Genomic DNA, 13,190 nt, shown 5'->3' with positions numbered 1-13,190 from the left:
AATTCCAGAAAAACATCTACTTCTGCTTCATTGACTACTCTAAAGCCTTTGACTGTGTGGAACACAACAAACTGTGGAAAATTCTTAAAGAGATGGCAATACCAGACCACCTTACCTGCCTCCTTTGCAGGAGAGAAGCAAGTTAAAACCAGACATGGAACAACAGACTGGTTCCAAACTGCGAAAGGAGTGTGTCAATGCTGTATATCATCACCCTGCTTATTTAACTCACATGCAGAGTACATCAAGCAAAATGCTGGACTGGATGAAGTACAAGCTGGACTCAAGACTGCCGGGAGAAATGTCAATAACCTCACATATGCAGATGACACCACCCTTGTGGCACAAAGGGAAGAAGAACTAAAGAGCCTTGATGAAGGTGAAACAGGAGAGTGAAGAAGTTGGCTTAAAACTCAACATTCAAAAAACAAAGATCATAGCATCTGGTCCCATCACTTCATGGCAAATAGATGGAGAAATAATGGAAACAGTGAGACTTTATTTTCTTGGGCTCCAAAATTACTGAAGATGGTGATTGCAGCCATGAAATTAAGATGCATGCTCCATGGAAGAAAAACTATGACCAACGTAGACAGCATATTAAAATGCAGAGACATTACTTTGCCAACAAAGGTCTGTCTAGTCAAAGCTATGGTTTTTCCTGTAGTCACATGAGACATGGACCATAAAGAAGGCTGAAGGCCAAAAAACTGATGCTTTTGAGCTGTGGTGTTGGAGAAGAGTCTTGAGAGTCCATTGGACTGCAAGGATATCAAACCAGTCAATCCTAAAGGGAATCAATCCTGAATATTCATTAGAAGGATTTAGGCTGAAGCTAAAACTCCAATACTTTGGCCACCTGATGTGAAGAGCTGACTCATTAGAAAAGACCCTGATGCTGGGAAAGATTCGGGGCAGAGGAAAAGCGGTCGACAAAAAATGAGATGGTTGGATGGCATCACCGATTCAATGGACATGAGTTTGAGCAAACTCCAAGAGATAGTGAAGGACAGGGAAGCCTGGTATGCTGCAATCCATGCGGTCGCAAAGAGTTGGACATAACTGAGCAACTAAACAACAAACAGAAAAGGCTTTAATCACTCTTCAGTAGCTCTCATTTAAGAGTCACCTACTCCTCTAGATTTATACTGAATGAGTTATTTCTTAATAAAGCACCTAGCCTAGTGCCTAGCAGTTGGTGTAAGTGTGAAATCGTTAATATGATAATCCTAGAGTATAATTAAATTTCACAAAGAAGGAAGATTTCCAGTTGGCATTTAATGAGGCAATTATACTGGCACAGAGATCTCTTCTATAAGAATCTTCAGCATGGCCCCACAAACTTTTCCTGTTGGGTATGCAGAGAAACTAAGGCCAAGATGGAAATAAAACAGAGAAGCCTCTTCAGAAACAGTCTTCCTCTAAAAGTTTGCATCATAAGAAAAAAAAAAAAAACTAACTATATGAGGTGATGGATGTTAACTAAACTTATCATGGTAACCATTTCACAATGGGTAAGTATGTGAAGTCCTTCTGTTGTATACCTTAAAATATCTAAATAAAACTGGGGAAGAAGTCTCCCATAAATTCTCAGAACATTTTGAAACCTATTTCTTTGTTTTATGCAATTCTGCCAAGTGACTGTAATTATGCACATGTCTTTTTTCCTCATCTAAGCTGTACTTATATTCATCCATTCAACAAATATTTATTGAGCTCCATTACACACCAGACACCCTTCCACCCTTCCCTGTGCTGGGGACATATCAATGGGCAAAATAAAAATGACTGTCTTTGTGGAGCTTATGCAGTTGTTAGGGGAGACAACATAAACATAATATATAAGTAAATTATGTAGTCTGCCAGAGGGTGATAAGTACATGGGGTGGAATAAACCAAGATAAGGGAATGGGATTCGCAATTTTTTAAAAGTGGTCAGGATGAGTTTCGTGGAAAAAATCATCACCAAAATGAACTGGGGTCCAACTGAGCAGAGTTCTAGAAAGTGAGTGGTGACAGTGACTATCACAGCTCAATCACCAAAAATCTAACAGAGTTCCCTGCATGTGGTAAATAATCAATAATTGTTTGCTGATTAAATAAAGTTCAAGGTCTTGTCTAAAACAACATACCAAATTGAAGACTGGACAAGAATGATCTGTCTTTAGCATGTCAAAACTATGATTCCTACTGAAGCACCAGTGTCAGAGCCTTATCCCTAAAAGAAAACACTAATCAGTATGAGCACAGTGGAAGTTATTAAAAATGACTATTACCCTTGGGGGAAAAAAGAAAACATAACAATGTCTCTTCAAGCAACTGATTTTACTAATCAGCCTCTCATTATTTTAAATTCAGAGTCAGCATTTACTTTCCACAGTACCCTTATATATTTATGCCAAATTGGTCTTGACTTTCTGCCATAAAGTTTATGTGCCATGATAAACATATTTGTCAGAAGGGACTTTGTCTTTTTATTTAATTTTAGGTATAAAATGACAAAGCTATCTCAAATATCATGTTTGAACTTAGTGATTAATGCATAATTATATCATACTTACAACCTGTTTCTCAGTAATAAATGATATTTTAGCTTACATACAGCGAAGTTAACACAAGCAAACTTTTTCCCAATAAATTATTTCACGCAGGTATATGCTTATGAATCTATTTAATTGTTCAAACTGTGCTAGAGAATACATATTTTGGAGTACATAATTTGTTAGATTTAGTTACAACAGAGGTGATTTCAATGGGAATTTCTTATACTGTTCTACTTATCAAAGAAACTTTTATTAAAAAAAATCCGTATCATTTGCTCCCAAATCTGTTATGTCAAAATGTATTTTTCAATTATACATTTAATTATGTCACTTTCAGCTAATTTATTTCATAAATATTAGAGATCTCATTTTAAATTATTTTATGAATATTTCCAAAATATGTTTTCTAATTATTATTTTTCTAGTGAAAACAAATAATTGACCTATATTTACATATAAATATTCTCTGCACAGTGATTTTTTTTTAAGAGACTAGTATGGAAAGCGCAAAAGCTCAGGCTCTCTACGGCAAAACCAAAAAAAAAAGCAAAATTTAATTATGCCTCCTGATTTTTTACTTTTTGAATTTTACTTTCTCCCCTCATCTATTTTTTAAATGCTAGAAATTTACCTTAAAAATGTAACAGTGTTACTATTTCCATTATTTGCCAGTGGTAGGGGTGGGGTAGTTTATTTTATATTATCCCCCCAAAAAAAATCATGGTTTCAAATTTATCAGGAGTAAATATATTAACTACCTGGGATCAAAATGGAGAGCCCTTCAAAATAAGCAGTTGTGCAGTCAGCATGAGTTGAATTAGTCAGGATAGCAGGAATCAGGGGTCAGAGCTGTTTCCACTATTTTGGTCTGACCACGATAATCAAGTTTGACCCTGTTTGTGTAGCACTTGTTTCTGTCATAGGTGTAACAGGTCTCAATGTCTCTATCACAGATATTGCTCTGGCTGGCAGTAACTACTTGATCTTCCAGCTCCACATCTGTAGTGTCACATTTTTTGCACCTGAAAAACAAATATACACATTAGACACTCCCCATCAAATGTTGTCTCAGAATCTGAGTGACTATACATTTCTATCCAAAAATCAGTTAGTTCTGACAAAGGATGACTCCTTTCAGACTTCAACTTCTCTATAATACAGAATTATTTATGTGATTTTTCAACCTTTAACTGAAAGTAAGCAATAGAATTAATATATATGATTGTGTACACTATTCAGTAACTTCCACTCTGTTAAATTTATTCCCAACTGTATAGCAGGATTAAATTAATTATTTACAGTAATGAAGAAGGGAGGGTTTTTTTTATGTTGGATTCTATGGTTTCCAAAGAAACACCTGCAAGTTAATGGGTCTGAATTACTGAACTAAAAAGACAAATTGGTCCTTCTTGTACTAGTGGCAATAATTATTTCTTTAGAATATATTTAGAGCTAACCTTTATTTATAAAATTTTATGAATTTCTGATTCCCTGGGCTTCCCTGGCGGCTCAGACAGTAAAGAATCCGACTGCAGTGCGGGAGACCTGGATTCAGTCCCTGGGTGGGGAAGATCCCCTGAAGGATGGCATGGCAACCCACTCCAGTATGCTTGCCTGGAGAATCCCCAGGGGGCCTGGCAGGCTACAGTCCATGGGGTTGCAAAGAGTTGGACACATCTGAGTGACTAAGGACAGGACAGCACAGCAATAATTAACATATGAATTAATGTATTCAAAAGTTCAAATGATATTGGTAAATGTTTATACCCCAATATGTTTTCAAAAACATTCTTACTAACAAGTTTAATGAAAAGTTATTGACTTAGGTATCTTTATTAGTGTGAAGGAAAATCTCTTACAGGTCAGACAAATGGTACACAAACTTGGTTCTCATTGGAGAGGTAGGATCAGAGATATTCTCCCTGCTGTTCAGAGGAACACTAAAAAAAAAAAAAAAGAAAAGAAAATGAAGAATAATGAAATTAGCAGATACTGCTGTTTTTGGTAATAGGTATCTTGCTAGGACAGTACTTACTATTTCATTCAGACATTTAGGACATTTAGCTCTCTATAAACACTCTTTAGTAACACTATTACTCACATTTCACAGTAATTGCTACATTTTAAACAATTTCATTCAAAATAAACCTCATAACAACTCCTATCAATTATCTTTTATTACTTAGTAAGTCCCTGCTTTTCCTTTAAAAATAAGCTCAAGTTTTACTTTCTTTGCGATTTTTACCTGGACCCCATTTCCACCCCTCAATAAACTTCTCATCTGTAGTCTCATTAATAGTTGATATACCTTTACTATACTGCCATATTATAGTTGCTTACCTACACAGTAGCTGTTTCTAGATTCTATAAATTCCTTGAGCCAAAAACATTTACACATCCCAGTGCCTTGCTATAGGTGTAATATATAGAATATGTCCAATATTTGTGAATGAATGGACAGACATATACTAAGGATCACATTTTAGAAATGTAGTCATTACAAATCAGAGAGGTTGGTGACCTACCCAAGTTCACACAAGTACTAAGAAGTAAAGCTGGAACTGGAATTCAGACCTTTTGAGTTGGAGGTTTTCCATGAAAAATTAGATAACATATCAACTAGTTCAGGCAATTTCATTAACTTTACATTTTTTCATCTATGTCATCATTCCTCTTGATATGCACTGCTCCCTACCAAAAGATCCCCAAAAACCTCAGGTTTTCCTAACTCAATATTTAGCAATGTTATCCACATATATATCCAAGCTAAAAAGTTGGATTCTGTCCCTCAGTCTTCCCTCTCTGTCACCACCTAGGTCTAAATCCATCTCACAGTTCAGTTGACTCTAATACTTTGCATCTTCGAACTTGATTCAGGACACCACCCTTTGCTCCTAATTTGTAGCAATACCTTCCTTCAGTCTTGACCCCTCCCATGCGTTGGCCACATTATTGCCAAGGCAGTCTTTTTAAACTACAAGCCTAATTTCCTTCTCTGCTTAAAGCCTTCAGTGTCTCCCCACAGAAAACAAGGTATCAATAAAATGGCACAGAAAGCACTGCATGAGGCACCTCTGACTCTCCAGCCTCATCTCTCACCACACCACCCCCTTTACACCGTGTGTCAGATGTAAACAACTGTTTGCTATCATACAAAACTTACCAGGATATTCTCATCTCTAAGTGCTAAAGATAACAAAAACAGTAATAGCCCTAACATTTGTGGCTTGGATGGTAAAGCGTCTACCTACAACGTGGGAAACCCAGGTTAGATCCCTGGGTTGGGAAGATCCTCTGGAGAAGGAAATGGCAACCCACTCCAGTACTCTTGCCTGGAAAATCCCATGGACAGAGGAGTGTGGTAGGCTATAGTCCATGGAGTCGAAAAGAGTTGGACATGACTGAGTAACTTCACTTTCACTTTACTAAAAACTTGCAGTGTGCCTGGTACTGTGATGAACATGTTAACATGATGATCTCATACAATTGTCACAGAAACTGTTTCCTTTTCTTGGAATTATCTGCTACCCCTATCAACTCTGTCATCACCCACACACATTTCTACCACTTACTCCAAATACCCTCTCCAGCCTCCCCCTGACTCTCTCCCACTTTCCCCAGGGACTGGACTCGGGGCCCCTCCCTTGTGCTCCTATAACATCCTATACCTATTCCTGTCACAGCATTTACAATACTGCATTGTAATTGCCTTTCAATTATTTACAGTTCCCTACTAGACTGTAAATTCTTTGATGGCATGGACTGTGTTTTATATAAATTATTGTATCCCTAGCTCCAATCCTCAGTGGCTTTCAGAAGCACTCGATAAATGTTTGTCAAATTAATAAATGAATGAATGAACATATCTATTATTTATTACATTACAAAATCTCTAGTAATACCAGAAAATGCTTTAAATAATGAGAAAAGTAAGAGAACAGACACACATAAGTACTTCACTGGGGGCCACTGTTCTAAGTGCTTTTATATATTATCATATTTAATCCTCACAACCTTACGATATGTATATATACATCCCTTTTTTTAGTTTAGGGAACAGGCTCAAATTAGTTAAGTAACTTGCCCAAAGTCATATCATCATCGAGTGATGGAGTTGGGAATAATGCCATAATGACACAGCAATGGTAACAGAACTTTCAGAAATAAGATTAAAGAAGCATCAATATACGTCAGGGAAATGGCATGAAGTTACTTAACTGCCTGATTTCAGTAAACATAATATCGTAGAAAGGACCATGTCATTAAAAAAAAAAGATAAATCAGAGAATCCCGGAGTATCATTTTAAATCTGCCCTTGGAGATTTAAATATAAGAGAGACTTATATTGAAGAGACTCCTCTTCAACACTGTTTAGGTGCCAGTGTCATTGATGCCATTCTGTTAAGATACACGCTTCTCCAATTATTCTATCCTTAACAGGGAACTGGGGCTTCCCTTGTAGCTCAGTTGGTAAAGAATCTGCCTGCAGTGCAGGAGATCCAGGTTCAATCCCTGGGTTGGGAAGATCCCCTGGAGAAGGAAATGGCAACCCACTCCAGTATCCTTGACTGGAAAATCTCATGGACACAGGAGCCTGGTGGGCTGCAGTCCATGGGGTCACAAAGAGTCAGGCACGACTGAGTGACTAACACTTACTTACTTACTTACTTAACTTACTTACTTACTTACTTAACAGGGAACTAAATGGTATGGACTTGAGTGGTCAAAGAAAACTTGCTCAAAGAAGTGATGTCTAAGCTAAGACATGCAGGCTGAAGAGTTAACCAGGCTAAGAGGGGTGCAAGAAAGAGTCCTTCAAGCAGAGGAATGGATTATGCAAAAGCAGAAGAGGAAGAAAGAGGTACTGCAACATACTGATTTTTCAAACATAAGGTGAAAAAGAAGTGGCCATGGAAGAGCTTGAGAGTTATGCTGAGCACTGTAGGTTAGGCTAAAACATTCATAATTTATCCTAGTAACAACATTGGGGTACCAGCAAAAGGATTTTAAGAAGGGTAGTGGCATAATGATAACTGGCACATAGGTTGGGTGAATAAATAACGGTAAATATTTTTTGAAAGTGTGCCAGGAACTACATAGTCTTTAAAAGGAATAGATCTCAATTTATCTTTACAATAACCCTATGAATACATATTATTTTCCTATTAATATTTAGAGATGAGAAAGTTCAGGTTTAGAAGGGTTAAGTAACTAGCATACCATAGCACATGGCTACTAATATTAGTGACAGCCAGAACTCAAAACAAACTCTTAAGCATGTTATACTTCTCCTATTGATTACATGGGATTGAATGCTATATTCTGTTTCAATAAGACGTATTTGATTCAGGAGGGAAACTATTGAAAGTAGTAGAAGTACTTCACAAGAGAGACATTAATGACTGGATCCAATAGAAATCTCAGTTTTTAAATATTATTAGTGTTTTTGCTGTTGAATAAGACTCACGGCTTAAAACTTAAGACTGCGTGAAATGAAATGAGTATCTGAAGTCCAACGCACAAGTGGAGATGAAATCAATGTAGTAAATTTAATTAGTCTACCTTACTTTTATGCAGACAGATGAAGTTGAATACAAGGTGAAGAACTTTGTGGTCCATATGTGGTGCAAAACAAGCCCTTCAAAATTATCTCAAGTTTCACTTTGAACGGATCAAGGGCAACTGTAAGTTCTGATTCAAACTGAAATAACTCCATATAAACAGGGCATGTTGATGTCTAGATCCGAACCTCCAGTTATTATTGGATGTAGCTGACTGGTTTTAGGTTGCCTGCAAACCTCTGTTTCTGCTCCCAAGTACATAATTGGCTTAAGCCCATTACCCCAATTCAACCTCATGTAAGCTGTTATACTTAGGCTTCCCAGGTGGCACTAGTGGTAAAGAACCCGCCTGTCAAGGCAGGATACACAAGAGACGTGGGTTCTATCTCTGGGTCAGGAAGATCTCTTGGAGGAGGAAATGGCAACCCACTCCAGCATTCTTGCATGGAGAATCCCATGAACAGAGGAGCCTGACAGGCTACAGTCCATGGGATCACAAGAGTCAGAAATGACTTAGCAACTAAACAACTACCACCAAGGTGTTAACCACCGAAAAGAGGAGCAAAGATATAGGTATCATATGCAAACAACCACTAATATCAGAAAGTATCTGCTCACAAAATGAAATAATGAAGCATGAAATATCACATACATAACTCTGATGTTTCTCTCCACAATGTCTTGACTAGGATCTTCAGCAGAAGGGATGATCCTGGAAGTAATCCGGGCACACTTACATTTGTTGTCAACAAGAACAATCCTTTCATTTTCATCTTGGGCTTGAAAGATAAATATTTTAAGAAGAAAGGTAACCAAAAGTCTAATTTCATACTTTGTATCAAGTTAATTTATCACCCTCCCCAGCAGAAAACTTAAAGTTTTTTGATTGATCAGTTTCAGCTTTCTCCATTTGTTCTCTTTCCTAACCTAAAGTAGCTAAGTGAAATCTCACAGCATAGTGAAGGAAATACAAATGAATTCCAAAAGGAATTTTCTCACTTTTCCTTGGACCAGTCTATGGGAACCTGAACTGAAAGAATTCTGGTTTTAATCAACTGCTTTTAATGGAGGCACAACCCTCTGAATGATAGAGCTTTGTAAAAAAAAAATTAGTGCCAAATGCCAAAATGAGAGAGGAAACAAACATCTAGACTGAATTTCTCTCAGACTAGAGAAATGTATTCAAAAGTGAACAAATAAACCGGTTTTTTATAATAAAAACACCCTTCCTGAACACCCATTCATACTTTTTTTCCCTTATGCTAAAAACATGCACATTTTCCCCAAGGTAACCTTATTTTATAAGACTAAAATTCTCCATTAAAATTTCCCTAAACTTAATTATATTCTTCCTTTTCATAATAACAATCAGGTTATCATGGCATAATGATTTAATCCATTAAGTTCTATATTTATTAATATTTCTTATAAGACTTATTTTTAAAGATACAGTATCTCTAGACGTAAAGTGCTATAAACTTGCTAAAACAGTTTAGAATATGTTGTTAGGTACAAGTTCTATTTCATATAACATGCATGTGTACAGAAAAAAATATCAAATGAGTGAATATACAAATAACAATTAAAACCGTAACTGTAAATGTCAACATTTACTGTCCAACCTGAATATTAGATAAAATGTCTGGTAAGTGCTGCAAAGAATTAACAAAATTTCTTATTATCTGGACTTAGATCAACTAACATATATTTCAGGAAGTAACAATAAATAACTTTATTTAATAGTGATAATTAATAATAATGATGTTAAATATCTTTTTCATTCCTATAATTTTAGCTAAGTGAGCTTTAAAATTTCCTTCCATCAAATCTCAATTAAAAAAAAAAGACTTAGCACATGAATTCAAGTTATAAAGGTTAAATGATAAGGAAATAAATTGTAACTGGACATCAAATTATTCCACAGATGATCTCAGAGCAGAAAGGACCTAACTACAGTATTTCAGTCTTAATGATACAGTCATTACAAAAACAATTTAAGATCATTGTTATGGTACTTATAATTGTTTTAAGTACTTTATAATGCATTATTATGTCATTATTCATAAGTTCTTGATAAATCTTCTGATAAAAGTCTTACGGTATTGGAGAAAAACCATTATGAAGTCAATTTAAAATAATGATATAATTCTGAATTTTTTTAAAAAAGATGATTTAAAAGGTATCCTCTTCCCTACTCCTATATTAGTGACTTTTAAATGTTTTTCTCATTAAAATACAAATAAGCAGGCAATACCTGACCAAAAATATAGGTGGAGTTGAGTATGTGACATGACTATTAAGTCTTAAATAGAAAATATATATGCTTTGTTTATGGCACATATTATATTTTCTTGCCAGAAACCTAGGGGGGAAATATCTTTACTGTTATTATATAAGAATACTAGGTAGCCTAATATACCTACCAGGAAAATGTGAAAATACATTCAATTCACCAAGACTTATAAGAGTCTAACTTCCGTTTCATCAACAGGAAATATTTTTCCTAATACACCTGTTATTATAGACTATACCTTACTTTATTCCAAGAGCACCTGAGACAGAGTAGGTGGCTCAATAAATGTTTGTTAAACAACTTAATTCAGTTCAAGTAAGAAAACAGATTTAACATGTACTAGTTATGAATGTAATGAGTTTACCAAAAAGGTGATTCTCTCATACAGGGAGAACAGGAGATTAGATAGGAGTGTGGGTTATGGTGTCAGATGGCCTGAGCTCCACCTACCACATGCCTGTCGTGTGACCTTAGGCAAGTTACTTCACCTCTTTAAACTTCCATGGGCTCAAGGATATGTCAGAAATAATGAGAGTACTTACCCTCAAACGGTTACTGTGAGAATTAAATGGAACAGAATATGTAAAGCAGTTAGCATAATGTCTAGAATATAGTATGTACTCAATAAGTTACAGCTCTTCTATATATAAATGGCTATATATGTTCCATGTATATGTTTATAGGTATATAAATATGTTCATAAACACATATTTTTATATATAGGTACATATATTATATATGGTTTACTACTGCTATCTTTATCTTTTAAATATTATTAGAAATTCATTATTCTTAATACTAAATTAGTGAAAAGTATATATAAAATTACTATTCTTAATTACATCATACTGTCCTGAAATAATAAGCTCAAAAAAAAGGAATAAACTCAGTAAGTCTTAAAACAATATATATCAAATTATATCATTTCTAATTCACATACCCTTCTAGATGAAGATTATTAAAACTATACTTTCATATCAGAAAATAATCCATTTTCTACAATAGTTTGAAAAGTTAATAAACAAGATAACTGAAGCTCAGCCATCAAGTTCCAGGAAATCTGTACAACATTAAACATTGTTAAAGGGTCATAATAAATTTGTAGGCTCGGATCCAGGAAAGTTATTAGAACTAATACCAGCCTTTCTGGGAAAATAAAATCTCAATGCACTCTATACTGTTATTTACAACAATTATTACTTCATTTCTCCAGAATATAAATTTGAGACACTCAAGGAGAGAATTCTGATTTTCAAGATTCAATATGGGTATTTGAATAGTATAACTATCTATACTTATCTAAAAATTACCTATTTTCTTATTTTCTAGGTTTTAATAGGCAGACATATAAGAGAAAAAGAAAAAGAATTACAATGAGTCTCCTCCATGTTAAAGACCACTGCCCATACAAAGATTAAGACATGTTAGAAAAACAGCCAGCTAGCTGTCCAACCAAAACACAAACAAATGTTTAACCTGAAGAACAGATCTGTATTCTATTTTTCTTTTTATCTGGGTTCATGCTCAAAATATCACATACCTGTCGCAAGAACAGCCTTAACAAAAATGGCCAGGACTCCCCAAAAAAGCAAACAATTCTTCATCTTGACTTCACTTCTTTTGAAAAACTGGAGCTAAGAAGTCAGGGTTAAGGTGTGTGATCTATAAGGAGTGTGCAAATGATGGGGCTTCTGCTTTCTTAAAATAACACTCCAGGCAGCTAACAAACTAAGATCACAACTGCGGTTGAACTCTGCAATTTAAATGCTGCACTGGAAAGATATTATGGCTCAGATTTATGTAGTTTCTTCCAAAATATTCCCCAAAACTATGTTCTGGTGCAATTACTTTTTATTTTACATTTATTCTATATAATTAAATCTAAAGATTAATCATTTCAAGGCATGAGCCCATTAAAAATGTTCAAATATGGATTCTTAATGTCATTACCTAGATAATAACATACTCAAATGAAACATAATATGGTGCTTGTTGTACCTGGAAAAATTAATGAAGCAGAGAGAAGGAAAAGGAAAGAAGTAAAGCCCTTTAAGGTTCCAATTGTATTTTATGTCAACTTTTTCTTTTAGTCCTTACTTACCCAAGCTACCAGGGTTTAACATATAAGTTACAGATTATGTCTATAATACATATATTATCTCATTACGTTCAGTTATTTTATAGATTCAAACTTGCAGTTAGAAACTGTTGGCTGCTGGATATCAGCTGCCATGTTTCAATTTGACAGTATTAAAGCAGACCCTGTATTTGCTTACCCAATCATACCTTTCAGAATTGTAAACCCATGAAACAATGCTCGTTTGAGATGCCTCAACAGAAAACTGAATCACTGCAGTATTTCTTGTAATTTTTTTCATTAATTAATGTCAAAAAAACAAACAAACCAAAACTGTGATCTTTCATATAGAGCATCTCCCTACCTCCTACCCCAACAGGCTAGAATAATGTCTCTTGAGCAGGGTTGGTTCCAAGAACATGCTGGTTATGTTTATATACAATATCAAATCTACGCTACTTTTGGTTTTCAGCTCTCTGATTTTTTAAGGATCACCTAGAATTTTTTTTTTTTAGACCAGAGTAAATAACACACATTTATTGGTGTCACTTATGGTAGAAAAAAGTTCCTACACCAGATACACATGACCCAATTGTTAAATAGAACATTTTCAAGGTGAACACACGCCCTAACCCAGCTTTTTCTTTTTTTAACCCACTTTTGATGATAGCCAATTCCTCCTTGCCCCCTACCCCAAGACATGTGAGCAACTGCTA

General features: G+C 35.2%; 1 protein-coding gene across 1 annotated transcript; it reads right to left on the bottom strand.

The window, feature by feature from the left end:
- Nucleotides 1–2,654: 2,654 nt before the first annotated feature.
- Nucleotides 2,655–12,098, bottom strand: JCHAIN (joining chain of multimeric IgA and IgM). Its single transcript, XM_061145834.1, has 4 exons — nt 11,938–12,098; nt 8,757–8,883; nt 4,403–4,483; nt 2,655–3,565 (listed from the first exon to the last, which is right to left on the bottom strand). Exons 1-4 carry the CDS (start codon nt 11,999–12,001, stop codon nt 3,361–3,363), a joined length of 477 nt encoding a protein of 158 aa, XP_061001817.1. The 5' UTR covers nt 12,002–12,098; the 3' UTR covers nt 2,655–3,360.
- Nucleotides 12,099–13,190: the final 1,092 nt, after the last annotated feature.

The sequence above is a fragment of the Dama dama genome, chromosome 6 (genome assembly GCF_033118175.1).
Source record: "Dama dama isolate Ldn47 chromosome 6, ASM3311817v1, whole genome shotgun sequence".
NCBI classification, from domain to species: domain Eukaryota; kingdom Metazoa; phylum Chordata; class Mammalia; order Artiodactyla; family Cervidae; genus Dama; species Dama dama.
Note: the sequence above shows the minus strand (reverse complement) of the source record. Positions and strands in the feature narration are given on the sequence as shown.